The sequence below is a fragment of the Doryrhamphus excisus genome, chromosome 4, assembly GCF_030265055.1.
Source record: "Doryrhamphus excisus isolate RoL2022-K1 chromosome 4, RoL_Dexc_1.0, whole genome shotgun sequence".
Classification (NCBI taxonomy): domain Eukaryota; kingdom Metazoa; phylum Chordata; class Actinopteri; order Syngnathiformes; family Syngnathidae; genus Doryrhamphus; species Doryrhamphus excisus.
This window is the reverse complement of record NC_080469.1, coordinates 15,291,365-15,309,616: the sequence shown is the minus strand read 5'-3', so window position 1 is coordinate 15,309,616 and position 18,252 is coordinate 15,291,365. Positions and strand designations below refer to the sequence as shown.

Here is an 18,252-nt window from a genome sequence, read left to right as displayed (position 1 = left end):
CTCTTGTATTCGTGTTTTTCAAGTAACTAACATTTTGAAATGTTTCATGTAATTTTTGACAGTCACAACATGAGGTAAGTCTAAGTGCCTTTTCAAAGGTACTAATGCTCGTAGCTGTGTACAGTAGAGCGTCACCGCCTGTATTAAATGTATTATCTTATATTATTTATGTAGTTTTCAAGGAAATAAACTACTACTAAAATATGGTTTTGTGTTTTGCTAGAATTGAGTTACGGTAGAGCTCCCAGTTCCGGCTTATGCACTGCTTTGCGATCTAATAGGCTGAGTTGCGTTCAGGGGGCGTGGCTTCCATTCTTCATCCATCAGCTCGGCCCTTTCCCATCCTGCTGCGGGCTCTTCAGGCGAGGCGAGTGGAGAGCATCTCTTGTGGAGAGTCGGGACTGGAGAGTGGTCGACATGACGGCCAGCATCAGATACAAGAGCCGTATTCCGGTCAAAACGGGTGAGCCCCCTTCCGGTTCCCTCTAAATACCACTTTATGATGCGTTTAATGACCGCTTCTTGTCTTTTCTGGGCGTCGCTATGCATCCTTGCACCTGCTCCTCCTCCTCTCATCCATCATGGCTCACAGAGGACAGCGCCGAAGTAAGATACCTTTTTATTATCGTTATGTTTATTGTTTGTGTTGAATTTCAGCTGCTTTTGAAGTGAATTGTATAAATAAGCCAACGTGGAGCCTCTTGTCATGCATTCTGCATGATGATGCTGCTGCTCAGGGGAAGAGAAGGAGGAGGGGTGGTGATGGGCTACATTTCATTTTTAGAAGCCAATGTAGAGCAGCATCCATCCTCGGCATGATTAGCCATTTTCAGCTATTTGCTTCCTTTTATTACCCTTTGGAATATAACAACAGCTGCCACACTCTGCAATATAGCCTGCAGGGCCCTGTTGACCCTGGACCCCATGTTACCCCCTCTTTCTTGTGTTTGTATGTGCTGAGTGCTTGTAATGGTTGACCATGCATGCTTCCATGTGAATTTGACAAGTCCCTACCCCCACTATGACTTCATTATCACAATCAGTCAGACCGCCTATCTGGTAATATCATATATGATTTGATGAGCTAGCTAGCAGTGAATGGGAATTTGGCTCTATGAAAATAATATGATTTCACAACTGAAACTACAAATGACTGAGGGATTAGTTGGCGGCTGACATGGCTCATGTACTGTAAGTCCACAATGGTGTTAACTATTGAATGACTAATGTCTAATATCTAATGTCTAATAGTGTATAGTCAATTTACATTAACCCTTTATTGGGCACACATAGAAATACCTAGAGTGGTGTAAAAAAGGGTTTGTCACATTGAAATGTATCATATCATCAAACAAATTTAAATATTAGTCCACATAAACACAACTGAACACAAAATGTAGTTTTTAAATTAGACTTTTATTAGTAAGGAATAAAAAAAATAGATTTTTAGGCATGTTTTGAATGGGAAATGTAGGATATAATATTATAATATAATAAAATTAAATTATTATATTATATTATATTATATACAAATTTGAATGCCAGTCATCTCAATAGAAATTTTAATGTAAAGGATCGCATTAATTTTATGTTAAGACAAATATGGAATCAAAAATTAAATTTTCAGTCAAGAGGTCTTCGATGGGACATTTTTGGTCATAAGGAACACTTGTCACTTTTTTGTGTAGAATTGTCATTTTAGGCTAATCATTTTTTTAAATTGAATGGCACAAAATATCCCTCAAAGATATCTTCAATACATTTATTGTATTATTTATTCTTGTCTTACCAAATATTTGCCCTTTACAGCCATAAAGTGCAATACTATACAAAAATGTAGGTCATATTCAGCATATTAATATACTGTATGAGTCACTCAACTGGAGGGCCAGTAGACAAGAACACGTCTGGAGAAAATGTGTGTGAATTCTGAAGCGCTGTACAGAAAAAGGGGGTTTATGGGAGATGTAGAGTTGGTTTTGACAATTTTGAGCTGACCGTTTTGATGTGGATTGAATGGGTTGAGAAATGTGGTAGGATAGTAAATATCATGCACACAATGTAATATACAGTAGAGTCATTGGTGCTGTCCTTGACTGGCTGTCAGCACCCTGTGACCCTGACTGGATAACCAATGTTATGCATCACAGATAGATGGAGAGTCCTTGTACTAGTATGTTGTATTTTTACTTACAGCTTTAATGTGCACTGCTGTGTGTTTGTGTGTAGCCATGCAGTAGTTACACATTGAAAGAACAACCCTTCCTCGTCCATGATTGTCTATTTTTTGCACAGGTGTGTGTTCCCATCTCACTGTTTGTTTCTCAGGTGGTGGTGTTTAGTCTCCAGATTAACCTTTGACACCCCCCCCCCCTAGTTGCCCTTCTGGAAGATAAGCTAAAGCCAGACAGATTTTCTCTCTCACAGAAATTCACAGTTGGTCCAAATCCAGTTCATCCAGAAATGATTTTAGTCGCATGTTATCACCACACACACAAGCTTAGAAATATTGCTAGAAAACCGGGATTAGTACGACGGCTATAACAGATGAATACAAAAAAACAATAACCACACAATCCAGTCCAGGCAACTGTTGGACTCTGAATCAATATTTAGATTACTACACAGTATTTACCTTTAGTCACGCCCACACATCATCATCTCCATCTGACCCTGTGGAAAAATATGAGAGTTGTAGAGAGTGCAACCCAATAGTGCTCACATTTGATGGAGGATTCTCTCATCACTTCCTGAGTGCTGTGATACAGTGTTGCCAGGCAACACAGCTTTTTTTTTTTTACTGATGTAGTGAGGATGCCATGGTAGTGACCCATGCATAGGCCTGTGTGGGCGAATACTGAGTGGGCATTTTCCATCACTGACTAAAATTACACTTTTCACAACTACTATTATTATATGTAATTTTTATTTTGTTTTACTAAATATTACTCAAGCGGTTTCCTCCCACATTCCAAAAACATGCTAGGTTAATTGGCGACTCCAAATTGTCCATAGGTATGAATGTGAGTGTGAATGGTTGTTTGTCTATATGTGCCCTGTGATTGGCTGGCGACCAGTCCAGGGTGTACCCCGCCTCTCGCTCGAAGACAGCTGGGATAGGCTCCAGCACCCCCCGCGACCCTTGTGAGGAAAAAAGCGGTAGAAAATGAATGAATGAATGAATGAATGTCTCTTTTATCATGTTGAGGATCCTTTCATTTAATGTCATTTTATTTGATATATCACAGTATATAGTAGTGTGAGTGTGAATGGTTGTTTGTCTATATGTGCCCTGTGATTAGCTGGCGACCAGTCCTGGGTCCATGCCTCTCGCCCGAAGACAGCTTGGTGAATGAATGAATGGTATAGTATACGACTATTAAAACTTTGCCCACTAGTCATATGATACTACTACATACAATACATATATTGTAGTGAACTGTAGTTAATATGTAAAATACCAATAAAATGTAGAACACTAGCTGCAATCCGTTAATGGTTGTACAGTAATTAATCTATTGATTGATTTTCCAGAGAGGCGGAAGTGTCTATTGGTATTATGAATAATTGATTGATTGATGAAATAGTCTTCTATTGATTCATCACATTGGTGTCTCCCTGGAGTAGTGAACAGATGTTGAGTGGGAGACATTAGTATGCTCTTTATCGCTCCACTCACACACTGCTGACTCAGCTCTTAAAGTGGGGAGCAGCTGCACGGCATCTTGGCTGGGGGGGGTCGGCAGGGGGGTAGAAGTGGGATGTGGGATGCAGACACCCACCCACTCCTATGCCCGTATTAAGTGGGTTCAATAAAGAAGAGCAGACTTGACTTGACTCATGAAGGAAACGCACCACATCATACTGACAGCAGTGGATATCCCAATTTCAGGTGCGCTTGGTTTGTCCACCTAAAGCCAGTTTTTCTTTCTGTCAAGACTGTCCCAAAAAGCTTTCATTAGTTGTCTGCAGGCTGACCCAGATTCCCTTCCAAAAAAAAAAATCCAAAGTGACCAATGTTATTTGGTCTGCTTTGATAACTTTTGGATTACGGCTTTGCTCTGCAAATACGGATAAGATGTCTGAGCTGTAATTCAACAAAACACACAAAGACTGTTATATGATATCTTACCTTCAGTGCAGGCCATTTTGATACATTGTGTGCATTAAGGATGCTAAAACCAATCCAATGTAGGTCATTATAGCTAAGCTAAGAACAAAGCACCCACATCTTAGCTTTTTGTTATACGTGACAAAGCACATTTGTAGCTATAATAATGAATTCATTGAGGGCCAAAAATTGCCCCCCCCCCTGCCATGTCACACCTTGGACACCCCTGCTTTATTGTTTTAAGAGAAAAACTTTCTCTTTTTACACAAAAAAAACAAGAAAGAGAGAAGCTTTAACCTTGTGTTTTGCTACAACAATGTGTGTCAGTGCCACACAAGGCCCCGTCAAGTGTTATTTTCACAATAATTGTTGTAATTTGGGGTTATATGTTAATGAAAGTGTTATTCTAGAACCAACAAGAGTCCTTTGTGCCTGAGGAGGCGGGGCTAGAAGTGGCCCTCTAATTACATGCTGTCAGATTAGCATTAGTAAAGAGGCCAGTGCATGCAGACGGGCCTGTTCATGGAGGTTGGACATCATCTATCTTTATGGTGCACCCCCCCCCCCCCCGGTTTATCTTCAGCTCTACTCTTTATGGCCCGACCATCTGTGAGGAAGTAGTTAAGAGTGGTGAAAGTATCACAAGAATGGTTGGGAGACGGAAATGTTTTGAAACAGGCCATTGGTAGAGGTGGTTGCTACAACGACCGAGTGTACATTGCGACAGTGTGCAGTAGAGATGCATTACTTACGTCACATACTACTATGGGTCTACACACATGCTGATAAAGATGGTTTTAGATAAGATTTGGACAAGGTGACATAGCTGACATATTACAACAACTTCATTTTGAGGTTTTTTTGCAAACAGGGATCATTTTGAAAACAATACTTTGTTGTACAGTGTCCTAGTGGTTAGCATGTTGACCACACAATCAGGAAATGTAGAAGTAAAAAGTAAAACAATTCTACTAAAACTGAAATTGGCTCCAGACTTGACCACGATTTGTGATTTTTAGACTTTATAGAATATTAATATTTACAGTATATTATTTATATATGGTATATTTTAGAGGTCTACACGGAGAGGATTCTTGAGACTTAATTCTGATTTCATTATCGGGTGAGGTGCACCTTCTGGAATTGCAAAAATGATCTTAAATATTGATATTGATATTTAATATTGATATATTATTTGTTTCTTGAAAGGTCACCTATATTGTCCATAGTCCTTCCTTATATCATCTTTTTCACACAATTTATACTATCTTGAGCTGAAATGAGGTAATTTAATTTTTGCGCTTGTTCGGCTGGCCGCTCAAATCTCACCATGGCTGTGGACGGCTGTGGCTGTCGTGCCACGGCTGTGGGGCGGGGTGGCCAAGGAAAAGCACAGCCGTGTAGACCTAGTATATTTCATCTAGTCCTGACATAACACCCATATAGCCACCTTTACATTCATATCATATACTATACTATATATATATACTATATACTATACTACTATCATATATAATTAGAGAAAAAAGCCATTTAAGACCAGATAGAAAAGCGACATCAGAGGTTCAGAGATGAGTTTAAGCATGCCGTGGGCTATTTATATGATTATTATTTTTATTATGAATGTGCCTGTTGTATGTGATAGTTCAAGTCTGGTGTTTCATCGGTGGGCTTACCAAACTTACTGACACCTAGTGACCAATGTAGAATACTACACTCACAAGCTGGTGGTCTTAAACTGTATTTTAGTTCATGTGTTCATTTTTAGCCTTGAAAAAGTTTAATTTGGGCATCACCTATGTACAATGATGCTTAAATGTGCATTTTTCAACTAATAATAGGCCTTAGTCAGCCAAGAAACGGCATCATTTGTTTATTTATTAACGTAATACAGTGAGCGAGTGATGTTGCAATCGCAATGTAGCGAGGGAGGACTGTGTATGAGTAGTTTTTCGCCTCAAAGGCTGTCTGAAAAAGATCTCCTGAAAGCAAGTCCTAGCCCTGCTAGCATCTTCATTGGATCAGTCCCAATATTTACTGCTGTGCCTTTTTGAGCCTCATTTCCTCCAATGTGGAGGATCCTCTGGATCAGCGCTGTGGTCCCACTATTCAACAAAGCCGCATTGACAACACATTTACACTGTCTCCTTGTTTATTTTGAAGACTCGAAGACATCTTTACACTGCATTTCATTGTGGTGAAACAAGAAAACCAAAGTGCCAGTACTGCATGCAGTCAACTGAAGCGATTATTTAAATAATATGCAATTCAATAATCACTTAAGACCATGAAAAGCAAATGTTTGCTTGTGTGAGCCTCTGAAATGTCAAGTGTGTGTGCTTATGCTGTCTTTTTAGATGGGAGGGGATTGGGTTTTAGTCTGCAGTGTTAATGTGATCCCTAATAAACATCTGCTTTTTAACACATATGTAGCACTGTTGCCACAATCACTTAAACCAGGGGTGTTCAAAGTACGTCCCAGGGGCCTTTTATGGTAAGTGGTTTATTTTTTGGGTAACCTTTTTGTTAGCCCTTTTACAAAATAGAAAATATATCCAAATATCAAAATAGTCCCATTCATCCTATGATTTTTCAGTATGTTTTCCTCAGTGGAGAATGTTTAGACCAGGGGTCTCACACATGCGGCCTGCGGGCCAAATGTGGCCCACAGGACACTAGTTTGAGGCCCCCGGCTTGATATGAAAGTTTAATGTTAGTGCGGCCCGTGCAAGTTTGATATGGATGCTGTATGGTATCATGTACCCAGAAAAAAATATTACGTTTGATTAATGTTCATGTTAAAGGTTAAATAACTGTTAATATTTATCCTCCCTGTCCGTGTGGAAGTGGTAAGTTTTTGGCTATTTAAGTTTAAAGGAAATAACTTGAAGGCTACCGTTGAGGTCGCTAGCTCTCTAGTTTGCAAGTTAGCATATGTCTCAAGACCCTGCAGTTGCGCAACATGTTGTAAAAGTATAAATGGGACTATAGTTGTGTTTTGTCATGTCTACATGTCTAATAATGCTTTGTTCATTTTCATCTGAAAAAAAATAATTTGTCTACCCACCAACTATATGTGGTTTCTTAAGTTTTTATTATTTGCCGTTTTATTATTATTATTATATTTATTTATTACTGATTGATTTTTTTTATTCTTGGTTTGTTTATTGTTCATCTTATTTTGTGCAGAAAAATAAAAATTAAGATATTTGAGAAGAGTGGAATGTTTTATCAGAGCTTTTATTTTAGAAAATCGGAACCGAAGCACTGAAAAAAATTGTATATTTTTCTGTTTTTAATAAATGCGTTTTTTGTTTTTTTTTTGAAAACCTGATGCGGCCCAGCCTTGCCCAGACCCTAGCTCCAGTGGCCCCCAGGTAAATTCAGTTTGAGACCCCTGGTTTAGACTCCTCTAACTTAAACCAAAATACATAAAAGCATCAGTCCAAAATGACACAAGTAACTGAATGATTACAATACAGTATATGTAGTAATGCTCCCTCCTGTGGTGTGGAGTGGTACATGCAACATGCTGGATCGTGGCACCCTTGGGCACACAGGGTGTGCCTGCCGTTAGCAGCCCTTTTTTTTTTTACTTGAAAGAGTTGCACTGCCCACATCATATGCAGACACACCCAGTCATGCACACCCACACACGCACACACAACAAACGATCACATCTGGAAGCAATCGCCTGCAGTCTCTATCGCCACAAAGTCCACCTCCCACTCCTAAAGGAAGAGGTGGAGTCAACATGGCGTCTTTTACATTATTTTAATTACTGACTAGACTGCATTTTAGTAGCTGCCTTTTACAGTATACCACCACAAAGTCTACACGTAAATGTTAAGGCTTTTTGTCAATGTGTCTGACCCGAATATAAGACGTCTCTTTTTATGTTATATTATGTGTGAGTCATAGGAAGATAAGCTTTATCTTGCTTTGTTAGGGAGAAGTTCTCAATCTCTAGACCTCGAATATAAGACGACGCATCTGTTTTTAGGCCTGTTTGCATGGAGGCGTGGCGTTGTGATAAGAACCAATATCAATTTCTTTCATTTTGATGATTGTGATTGGTATGATGGATATATTTTGATGATACATTTAGCATGGAGTATATTAAATAACTACCGAATATACTGTGGTCTTTGTTGTTTTTGTATGGAAGTTAGGCTCAAATCCTATTTGTTTTGCGATCCAACCTGTTCTTGGCCAATTGGGTATTTAAGATGGGACTCACCTGAATGAACATGGGGACAAAGAGCTAGATTGTGATGATTGTTATGACTGCACGTCCATACTTGCTGCATGAGATGTTAGGATTTACTGACACCCAAGAGGGCCTCTCTGTTTCTGCTCTGCTCAGACAGGTTCTCTCACTTTTCAGCACAGTGGCTCAGTCTGAGGAAGGTTTGACGTTTTCAGCTGACTGCTGTTGACACAAAGGGGGCTTTGGGGGGGTGGGGGCAGATGTGAAATGAATGAAGCTCTTTTAGGCTCCTTTCTCCCCGCTTCATCCCTCCCTTGTTTCCTCCCACAAATTGGCACCTCTGGCCCTGCTCGGCTCGCTTTCTGTTTTCCGTACATGCATGTGGATTCCTGCGTACCTGTCTCAACAAGGACAGACGCAGCGCTCTGGGGCACAGGAAAAGAAGTCAAAGAAGAACGGTTTTGTTTTGTTTTTTTGTTGTTTTCCATATCGCTGGAGTATTCTCTAACTTTGGGAGTGCTGTGGTGGACACGTTGGCCTTGTAGCTTTGGTGTAGTTTTAGGATGGATGCCATCATGCTGCAGGAAAAACTAGTTGAAAGGCTGCTGTGCCCACGAGTGAGAATGGCCAGACAGAAGGTAAAAAAAAAAGATTTCTCTTATTTTCATAGGAAACATACAGTAGATAGCTTACATCCGCTGATGTGTCTTTGTTTTTGTAATCAGATTGGAGGGAATGAAATTGTCTCAATAATTGTTTTGCCTTTGGAGGTCGTCACACCACCAGAGTGTAAGGGTCTCCTGCGATTCCACTCACTACGCCCCCCCCCCTACTGTATTGACCTGAATATATAAATAAGTGACCCGGTTTGGGAAAAATATTTCTTTAGATAAAAATTAAATTGTATTAATGTATACATTTCTAGACCCCAAATATAAGACAAATTGCTAACTTCTGTGTGAAATGCATAGGATTCTCTTCCTGTGCAAACAAGTCTTTCCACCCACTAAATTCTCCTGAAAAAGGCACCAAATCACAAAAAGTATACTTTTGACTTATTCCGTAATTATTCTACACATTAATGCTAAAATTAAATACATTTGAATAGATGTTACGTCATTTCAAAACATTTTAGCTCTCTAGCAGGCTGAGCAACAACAAATTCTGCTTGTTGCCAGGCAGAATTTATCTGCCTCACTCTCACTAGTGAGACACCGATTTAGCTTCCGAGCCCATACTGAGTAAAATTTGAATCTGGTATCGGTGATACCAATCTGATACCGGTACTTTGTGCAAATTCACCGGATGTGTCTGGTAAATTTTTAAAAAGTAGTGTATTTCATATTATAGCATAAAGAATACAATACATTTAAGTTGAAGAGGTATCGGAAGTATTGCCACTGACTGTTTCCTTGGCAACTTGGGGCCAAGGAAATGCTGTGCCAGGGAAATCTGCCTTCAAAAGAAACATAATAAAATATTATCTATTTATAAGGAAGCTGATTTGCTGCTCAGTCTGAAATAATCTGTGTTTTATAACTGTTTGGCATGTTTGTTCCATGCAGTCGTTGCCCCCTGCTGGTGGTCTTTATGTGTCCTGTTATGCCATATTACAATTCTATAAGGATGCTAGCTGTGCGTTTACAAAGTGAGAAAAATATTTCTGGGGTTCTGGTCAATGTGGTCTCTGTGTATGCAATGCATGTGAATGTCCTCAGTTGTCCAGCCATTGACCAGAGTGTGTATTCATATCCGCACACACACTGCTGTGGGGCGGAAGTTGATGATGTTCTGCCAGCAAGAACCCTGTGGTTCTTTATATTTTAGAAAAATGTCTGAATGTGGCGGAGTTCTGTTGAATGTTTTGCTTTGCTTAAGAGATATGTGTTAATGCCTTGTTCATGTTGGCTCTCACACAATGATTGCACTGTAGCTTTAAGCCTTTTGTTATGACAGTGAAGGTTATGCTCCACTTCCATTGTCCTTCACACCACTGACAGTGATAATGTTAGCTTTCTATTTTAACATTCTTCACGCTAGGTGCTAACATTGTAGTTGCAACTTCCAGCTAGGATGCTTTAGACCTCTGCCAAAGTTAAATTGCATCTCATTTGTGTTCACACAATTCATTAGCTAATTCCTGGCACACGGAGGATGATGTAAGATGGGTAGTGCCATTGTGAATGTACTGGGGACACAGTATCGGATTGGTACAAGTGTAATGAGATGGATAATATTTTTTAGTCTTCTATGTTTATTCATTTTCTATGTTGCTCGCCTTCATTGGGGTCGCCGGGGGTAAGCTGGAGCCTATTCCAGCTGACTTTGGGCGATAGACTAGTCGCCAGTCAAACAACCATTGACACTCACATTCATACTTATGGGCAATTTAGAGTCTCCAATTAACTTAACATGCATATTTTTGGAACGTAGGGGGAAGCCAAAGTACTCAGAGAAAACCCACATTCTCACAGTGCGGTCAACATGCTAACCACTAGGGCACTGTACAACAAAGTCTTATATATTCATTCATTCATTCATTTTCTACCGCTTTTCCTCACGAGGGTCGCGGGGGTGCTGGAGCCTATACCAGCTGTCTTCGGGCGAGAGGCAGGGTACACCCTGGACTGGTCGCCAGCCAATCACAGGGCACATACAGACAAACAACCAATCACACTCACATTCATACTTATGGACAATTTGGAGTCTATATTATATTATATTATATTATATTATATTATATTATATTATATTATATTATATTATATTATATTATATTATATTATATTATATTATATTATATTATATTATATTATATTATATTATATTATATTATATTATATTATATTATATTATATTATATTATATTATATTATATTATATTATATTATATTATATTATATTATATTATATTATATTATATTATATTATATTATATTATATTATATTATATTATATTATATTATATTATATTATATTTCACATATTTTGTTGTGTTGTTAAGATACTGATATTATTATTTTGTTGACGTATCGTTAAATTGTAACATTTTAAATAAATTCTATATTTACCTGGTCGTATCGTATTGCTACCAAAATTTTCGCCCCACCCTAACTCCATGAAACCATGAAAATAGATTCTAGTATACTGTAAGTACCTATACACAGATTCTCGTCAAAAGTTAAACATACACAACACTCATATACTACATTCTCAAGACATTACAAAAAATAGGTGGTGCCATTTTTCATTTTGTACAGTGCCAAAGATAACTTTTTGTATCTGCACCTTTATCCAGATTTTCACCAACTGCTACATTTTCTGAATAATTTTCTGAATTAATTGAAATTCTGTGGCTTAAAAAATGCCAGTAAAGTGAAAATAAATAAATGTCTCCACACCTTTATCCAGATCCTCACCAAAAGTTATTTTTCCCAGTTTGTGAAGAATGACTGTAAGACATTACAATAGGATGGGTGCTGTCATTGGACTGTCTATGTTGTGGATTGATGACAAGCGTGACAATTAATTCCTGTGTCTGTCACTTTATCCAGATTCTCACCAACATCCATTTTCCCTTGTCTACCTATGAAGTCACATGACTGTCAGCTAGACAGAACACAACCATTTCATTCACCCCCAGGGACCTTTTAGTTCTGTTCTTTGGATCAAATGCACCGTAAAGTGCTGCCCTTTTTCTTTTTAGACACTGTGGGCTGTCTTGCTGATGCCGTAGTGACGGCAAATACATTTCTCTGTCTACACCTTTATCCGGATTCTCACCAAAATCCATCCCCTTTACATACCCACTGCTACTTTTCACGACTCTACTGTTTTACTTCATAAATGAAAATATTTTGATGAATTGAAATGTATCCAGATCCTCACCAAAATGCCATGTGTTCGTCCTTGGTACGGTTTTTGCGGAGTCCTGCTAACTCGCCAAGATAAGCACCACATAAGATCGTCTGTATTTGATGGTTTTTTTTTCCCCCAGGAGAAACAGTATGTGGGTTTCGCCACTCTACCCAACCAAGTCCACAGGAAGTCGGTGAAGAAAGGCTTTGACTTTACTCTCATGGTAGCAGGTCAGTTTGACTAAGCGTTATTGGCTATAAATACACACAAATATACTGTATATACTCAATATACACTCACTATAACTCCCTCGCTAGCCTTGTAAGAGGTGCTAGTGTACCTAATATTTTGGTCAGTGAGTCAACAAAGGAACTCCACTGTATTTACTGCATGAAGTATTACGTGTGTTGTCACTGTGCAGGCGAGTCCGGCATGGGCAAATCCACATTGGTCAACAGCTTGTTCCTCACAGACCTCTACAAGGACAGGAAGCTGCTGAATGCTGAGGGTGAGTCTCATAATGATCGGCTATGTTTGCCGCTCATCTCTGATTGGTTGACGGCTGTGCTCTGAGCTGTGCTATTTTTATAAGTGGCTAAATTGTACGTGGTCGTGGTCACATCACACAGCTGCAGGCAATGACTAGCCTTGTGATTTGTTTTTGCTACAAGCAGATCATATTGTAGACTTTACTTATAGAGGCTCGGTCCAATAATTCATCATTTGTGGTCGTGATGCCTTCTATTGAGACTGGAAAAGGCACATTTATCTTATTTTGTCTGCTGAGAACTGTTATTCTCATTCAATTATAATCGGCACAATTATTCATTCATTTTCTGCCGCTTATCCTCACAAGGGGTGCTGGAGCCTATCCCAGCTGTCTTCGAGCGAGAGGCGGGGTACACCCTGGACTGGTCGCCAGCCAATCACAGGGCACATATAGACAAACAACCATTCACACTCACATTCATACCTATGGACAATTTGGAGTCGCCAATTAACCTAGCATGTTTTTGGAATGTGGGAGGAAACCGGAGTCCCCGGAAAAAACCCACACATGCACGGGGAGAACATGCAAACTCCACACAGAGATGGCCGAGGGTGGAATCAAACTTGGGTCTCCCAGCTGTGTGGCCTGCGTGCAAACCACTCGTTCACCGTGCAGCCCTCGGCACAATTAATACTAAACAATACCTAAAAACCACACCTCCACCCACATACTTACATACAGTAACTTATCCATCATGTCTGTCTTTGTGTTGTCATGGTGATCAGAGCGCATCAACCAGACAGTGGAGATCATCAAACACACGGTTGACATCGAGGAGAAAGGAGTCAAGCTCAAGCTGACCATTGTGGACACGCCGGGCTTCGGTGACGCCGTCAACAACAATGAGTGGTGAGTTTGCTTCCTTCGGTTTGTACCTGGAGGAGATATAAACTTGTTGTGTGTGTGTGTCCGAAAGCTGGAGGCCCATCACAGACTACATTGATCAGCAGTTTGAGCAGTACTTCCGTGATGAGAGCGGCCTCAACAGGAAGAACATCCAGGACAATCGTGTCCACTGCTGCCTCTATTTCATCCCGCCATTTGGTCACGGGTAATAACACACACACACATGCATGTACACACACATGCTGAGTGCACTTTTCTTTCCCCAGATTGCGTCCAGTGGATGTTGAGTTCATGAAAGCCCTGCATGAAAAGGTGAACATCATCCCGCTCATTGCCAAAGCAGACTGCCTCACTCCCAACGAGATCAAGAAGCTGAAGGACCGAGTGAGTGGACTTGCTGAACTCTCACCAGTCCGACTTTAACACTGGTTCTTACTAGAGTGCGTGTCTGTAGATACGAGAGGAAATAGACAAGTTTGGCATCAAAGTCTACCAGTTCCCTGAATGCGACTCGGATGAGGATGAGGAGTTTAAACAGTTGGACAAAGAGCTAAAGGTAAATGTCCCACTGTGTCCACCTGAAGGGGTTCCGAGTGTGCCCAGCTTATAGCTAAAGACTAAATACCGCAGACAATAAGCGTTGTGGTTGTTTAAAAAGTAAATCCTCACCTCTGTGTGTGTGTAGGAGTGCACTCCATTTGCTGTGATTGGCAGTAACACAGTGGTGGAGGCTCGAGGGCAGCGAGTCCGAGGGCGACTTTACCCTTGGGGCATCGTTGAAGGTATGCCTTTGGATTTAAGTCTGCATTTAGACGCTTGAAAGTGGTGTATTGATTCATTAGAAACGTGTTTGTACCGGCAGTGGAGAACCAGTCCCACTGTGACTTTGTCAAGCTGAGGAACATGCTGATCCGCTCGCACATGCACGACCTCAAAGACGTGACCTGCGACGTCCATTATGAAAACTACAGAGCGCAGTGTATACAGGAGATGACCAGGTACACTGTGTTTCCTGACACAGGGACACACCTAAGGATACCTAACCTATTGGATCATATAATCGCACTTCACTTCTACCCCTGCCTCTTTCTCTCTCAGTAAACTGTCTCAGGACAACCGTATGGAGAGTCCCATTCCCATCCTGCCGTTGTCCACCCCGGATGTGGACACTGAAAAATTGATAAAAATGAAAGATGAGGAGGTAAGATCTTCTTTTGGAAGCTGGGCAGCTGTTATTATTCAGCCGTTGTTAATGCGACACAAAATATATACACATTTATTAAATTTTATTACATTTAATTGAAATAATTAAGAATATTATTGATATTTTTTTATTCATTTTTCAAAATTTACTAGATAATGTTAAACTATTTATTTTAATTACTAAATTACAAAACTATTATTGTAGTATTGTAATAACATGTATTATTATAATTATATATTTTTTTAATTAAGACAAAAATTCAATAATTTAAAAAATTTAACCTAACTCTTAAAAAACTTTTTATAAAGTTTTTTTTACTTTACTATTTTAATTTTAATTTTAATTTTAATTTTAATTTTAATTTTAATTTTAATTTTAATTTTAATTTTAATTTTAATTTTAATTTTAATTTTAATTTTAATTTTAATTTTAATTTTAATTTTAATTTTAATTTTAATTTTAATTTTAATTTTAATTTTAATTTTAATTTTAATTTTAATTTTAATTTTAATTTTAATTTTAATTTTAATTTTAATTTTTTTATTTTCATTTTTATTAAAATACTGAGCACAGTCAGTCTCAAGCTGATCCAGTAACTTTTTCAGAATATCTTCAAATATACTGTATATACAGTTAAAAATATATATAATGTTGATGATTGTATTACTGTTGTTATTTATATTTTTGGAAATGAAATGTAATTACCTTAAATCTAACACTGTATCCCAAATAAACTATGTAAAAAGTCACTAATAAAAATAAAATAACAAGCTATAAGATGGCTGCAGCAATAGATCCAAACTACAACATTGACATATACCATTTACTGTAAATGTACTACAACAAATTCATGAAAGAAACTTCTAAATGGTTTCTACTTTGTGTGTATGTAGTTGAAGAGGATGCAGGAGATGCTGACCAAGATGCAGCAGCAGATGCATGAGAAAGACTAGTGTTTGTCTGTGCTCCAGCCGCCACCTGCTGTCCCCTTGAACAACAACGCCAGATTTTGAACGCAACGCAACATTGTTTTTGGAGTAGCTGTACATTTATCTTCAATGAGTTTGGTGCTTTTGTACAGGTCGTCTGCCTTTTTTTTGTTTGTTTCCCACCTCCCCCAAGCTGTGGTTTAACAACATTCTAGTGTATGATAAATGCCTAATTTAAATCACGAATCAGTGTATCTAATTTATATTAAAAAAAATGCTAGCCTTTACGGATACTTTGTCAGGGTATTTGCAAGATGTTTTCTTGGTGAAATTTGAATTTTTTATTCTGTGAAAGTGTGTGTGTGAGCGTGTGTGAGTCTCTTCTTGTGTCCATACCTTTCTAATTTGTCTTTGTACTTCAGATGTTCATAAACTTTAATTTATATCATGTCAAGAATATCTTTAGTCAGCTTTTTTTTCCAAGCTGAGCTAAAAATGCACTTAATGCCAGAGGTCAAAGGTGTTAACTGTGAACGCACATAATAATAATTATTATTATGATGAGAGGTTGCTTGTGTAAGCATGCTGCCGCTACTCGTATGTGCTTGTTACTCCTTACTGCTTCATGGATAACATTTACGCTTTTTTTTTGGTTTTGCTTCAGTTTTTTTTAATCCTTGAAAGCGTGTTACTGAATTCTGCCCACAAAGAAGAACAGTGCGAGTGAGTGAAAATAAAGGAAAAAGTGCATCTTCTGTCCAAAATGACAAATAAACATGTTTTTCCTCATTTTGTGCATTGTTATTGTCTGAGTTGCTACTGCTGCTTGGAAACTACAATGTGTTCTGAATCAGTTATCTCCAGCAGCCATTCTTCCTCTGCAGTGGTACATCATCCTGTATCTACCAGGCATGCAATGATGCGGTTCTATACGTTTGTATAGTAAGCAATATAGTTGTGCTGCACAACATAAGACCAAAAAAGCACCATGTAATAATAAGAATATAAAAATAAATCCATGTGGTGCATTCTTAGCAGCTGAGTAAATGTTACAAAGAAATGAACAGATATTGCAAAGACATTTTGGTAAAGTGTTATCAAATAACTTCCTGTGATGGCTGGCGACCAGTCCGGGGTGTACCCCGCCTCTCTCCCGAAATCAACTGGGATACGCTCCATCACACCCTTGTGACCTTAATGTGGATAAGCAGCATAGAAAATGAATGGATGGATCAAGTAACTTCATTAAACAATTCATGCTGCATTTTGTTATGAAAATAATTTCAGGTATTGCTCATTTCATTATTTTACAGTATAGTTGAGCAAGGATATGAAATGTAATTTTTGTCTGGTTTTCTTGGGGAAATGTATACATTAATGAAGTCCAGAATTTTGTTTTTTAAGTTGCTATGGTCATGAAATGATGGAATGAAATAGAATCAAGAGCCTCTGCTGTCCGGTACAGCAAGTACTTGAAGTCTCCACGCAGCGTATTAGGATATGAATTAGCGTGAAAATAAAGTGAGATAGTGAACGCATCCTGTTGGAAGTCTTTATCAGTAAGGACCAGCTGGCAGCAGCACACTCACAGTGAAAGCGACAAGAAGAAGGCGCTCGTCCACTGGAGTCACGCAACACTGACGGTAAATAACGTTTTCAAATGCAGCATTAAGAGATACAAAAGTGTTCTGTGACTGTTAATATTTTTTCTCTGCAGCTTATACAGATTTTCTTTAGGATGAAGGCGCTCCAGCTCTTGTGTCTGCTCTTCTTTGGAGGTCAAGGGTCATTCGCGTGCCCCCACCCTTGTACCTGTCATGGCAGCCAGGTCAACTGCAGCAGCAGGTCTCTCACCTCCTCCTGGCTTCCCAGCAGCTTCCCCATGGGCACCACCGAGCTGCATCTCCATGACAATCTGCTGACCACACTGCCAAACGGCCTGCTGGACAAGCTGACCTCCCTCCGCCATGTCTCCCTGCACAGCAACCCATGGACATGTGACTGCGGAGTGCTTTACCTGAGAGGTTGGCTTAGACGCCAGTCCAGCAGTGGCGGCGGGGGCTTCTTGTCCTACGGGGGAGTCAACTGCAGCTCCCCTCCTGCCTTGAGAGGGAGACTGGTGGTGTATCTGACCGAGGAGGAGGTCCTGGACTCGTGTCACTACTGGTACTGCGACCTTGCTTTGGCCTCGCAGGCATGTCTCTTTGTGTTTGTGCTAGTGCAGGCTGCACTGCTGGTTGCAGTTATTGTGTTCCTCAGGAGGTTTGAGAGGCTCTCCAAAGAGGCCAGGAGGACCATGGAGGAGAGCCTCACTGCTGGGGAGGCCTTCAGGGAAAATGAGTATGTGGCTTTAAATGATCATGACAGCTGAAAGTGCTCTGCTTAATACAAATAGTAAAGTAAAGCTTTTGCATCATATTTTGTCTGAATTATTTGTTTTCAATTATTTTTATCTCATCCTATTTTCATTATAATTCTATTTTTTAATGTAAAATGTGTGTCACCACATACATGTTTGTCAAAATATGTTGAATTGCTGTGTTT

General features: G+C 39.2%; 2 protein-coding genes across 3 annotated transcripts; both read left to right on the top strand.

Moving 5' to 3' along the window:
* The first annotated feature begins 142 nt into the window (after positions 1-142).
* Positions 143-16,497, top strand: septin5a (septin 5a). 2 transcript variants are annotated; one of them, XM_058069730.1, is made up of 12 exons: positions 143-463; positions 593-606; positions 12,319-12,409; positions 12,601-12,687; positions 13,455-13,578; positions 13,646-13,780; positions 13,842-13,959; positions 14,030-14,131; positions 14,261-14,357; positions 14,438-14,573; positions 14,674-14,776; positions 15,673-16,497. In XM_058069730.1, the coding sequence occupies exons 1-12, from the start codon at positions 418-420 to the stop codon at positions 15,730-15,732; spliced, it is 1,113 nt and encodes a 370-aa protein (XP_057925713.1). In that variant the 5' UTR covers positions 143-417; the 3' UTR covers positions 15,733-16,497. The 2 variants fall into 2 exon arrangements, with proteins under 2 accessions (XP_057925713.1, XP_057925712.1); XM_058069729.1 differs by lacking the exons at positions 143-463; positions 593-606 and adding an exon at positions 8,692-8,959.
* Positions 16,498-17,304: 807 nt separating this feature from the next.
* gp1bb (glycoprotein Ib platelet subunit beta) lies at positions 17,305-18,206 on the top strand. Its single transcript, XM_058071097.1, has 2 exons — positions 17,305-17,351; positions 17,426-18,206. The coding sequence occupies exon 2, from the start codon at positions 17,447-17,449 to the stop codon at positions 18,077-18,079; it is 633 nt and encodes a 210-aa protein (XP_057927080.1). The 5' UTR covers positions 17,305-17,351; positions 17,426-17,446; the 3' UTR covers positions 18,080-18,206.
* Positions 18,207-18,252: the final 46 nt, after the last annotated feature.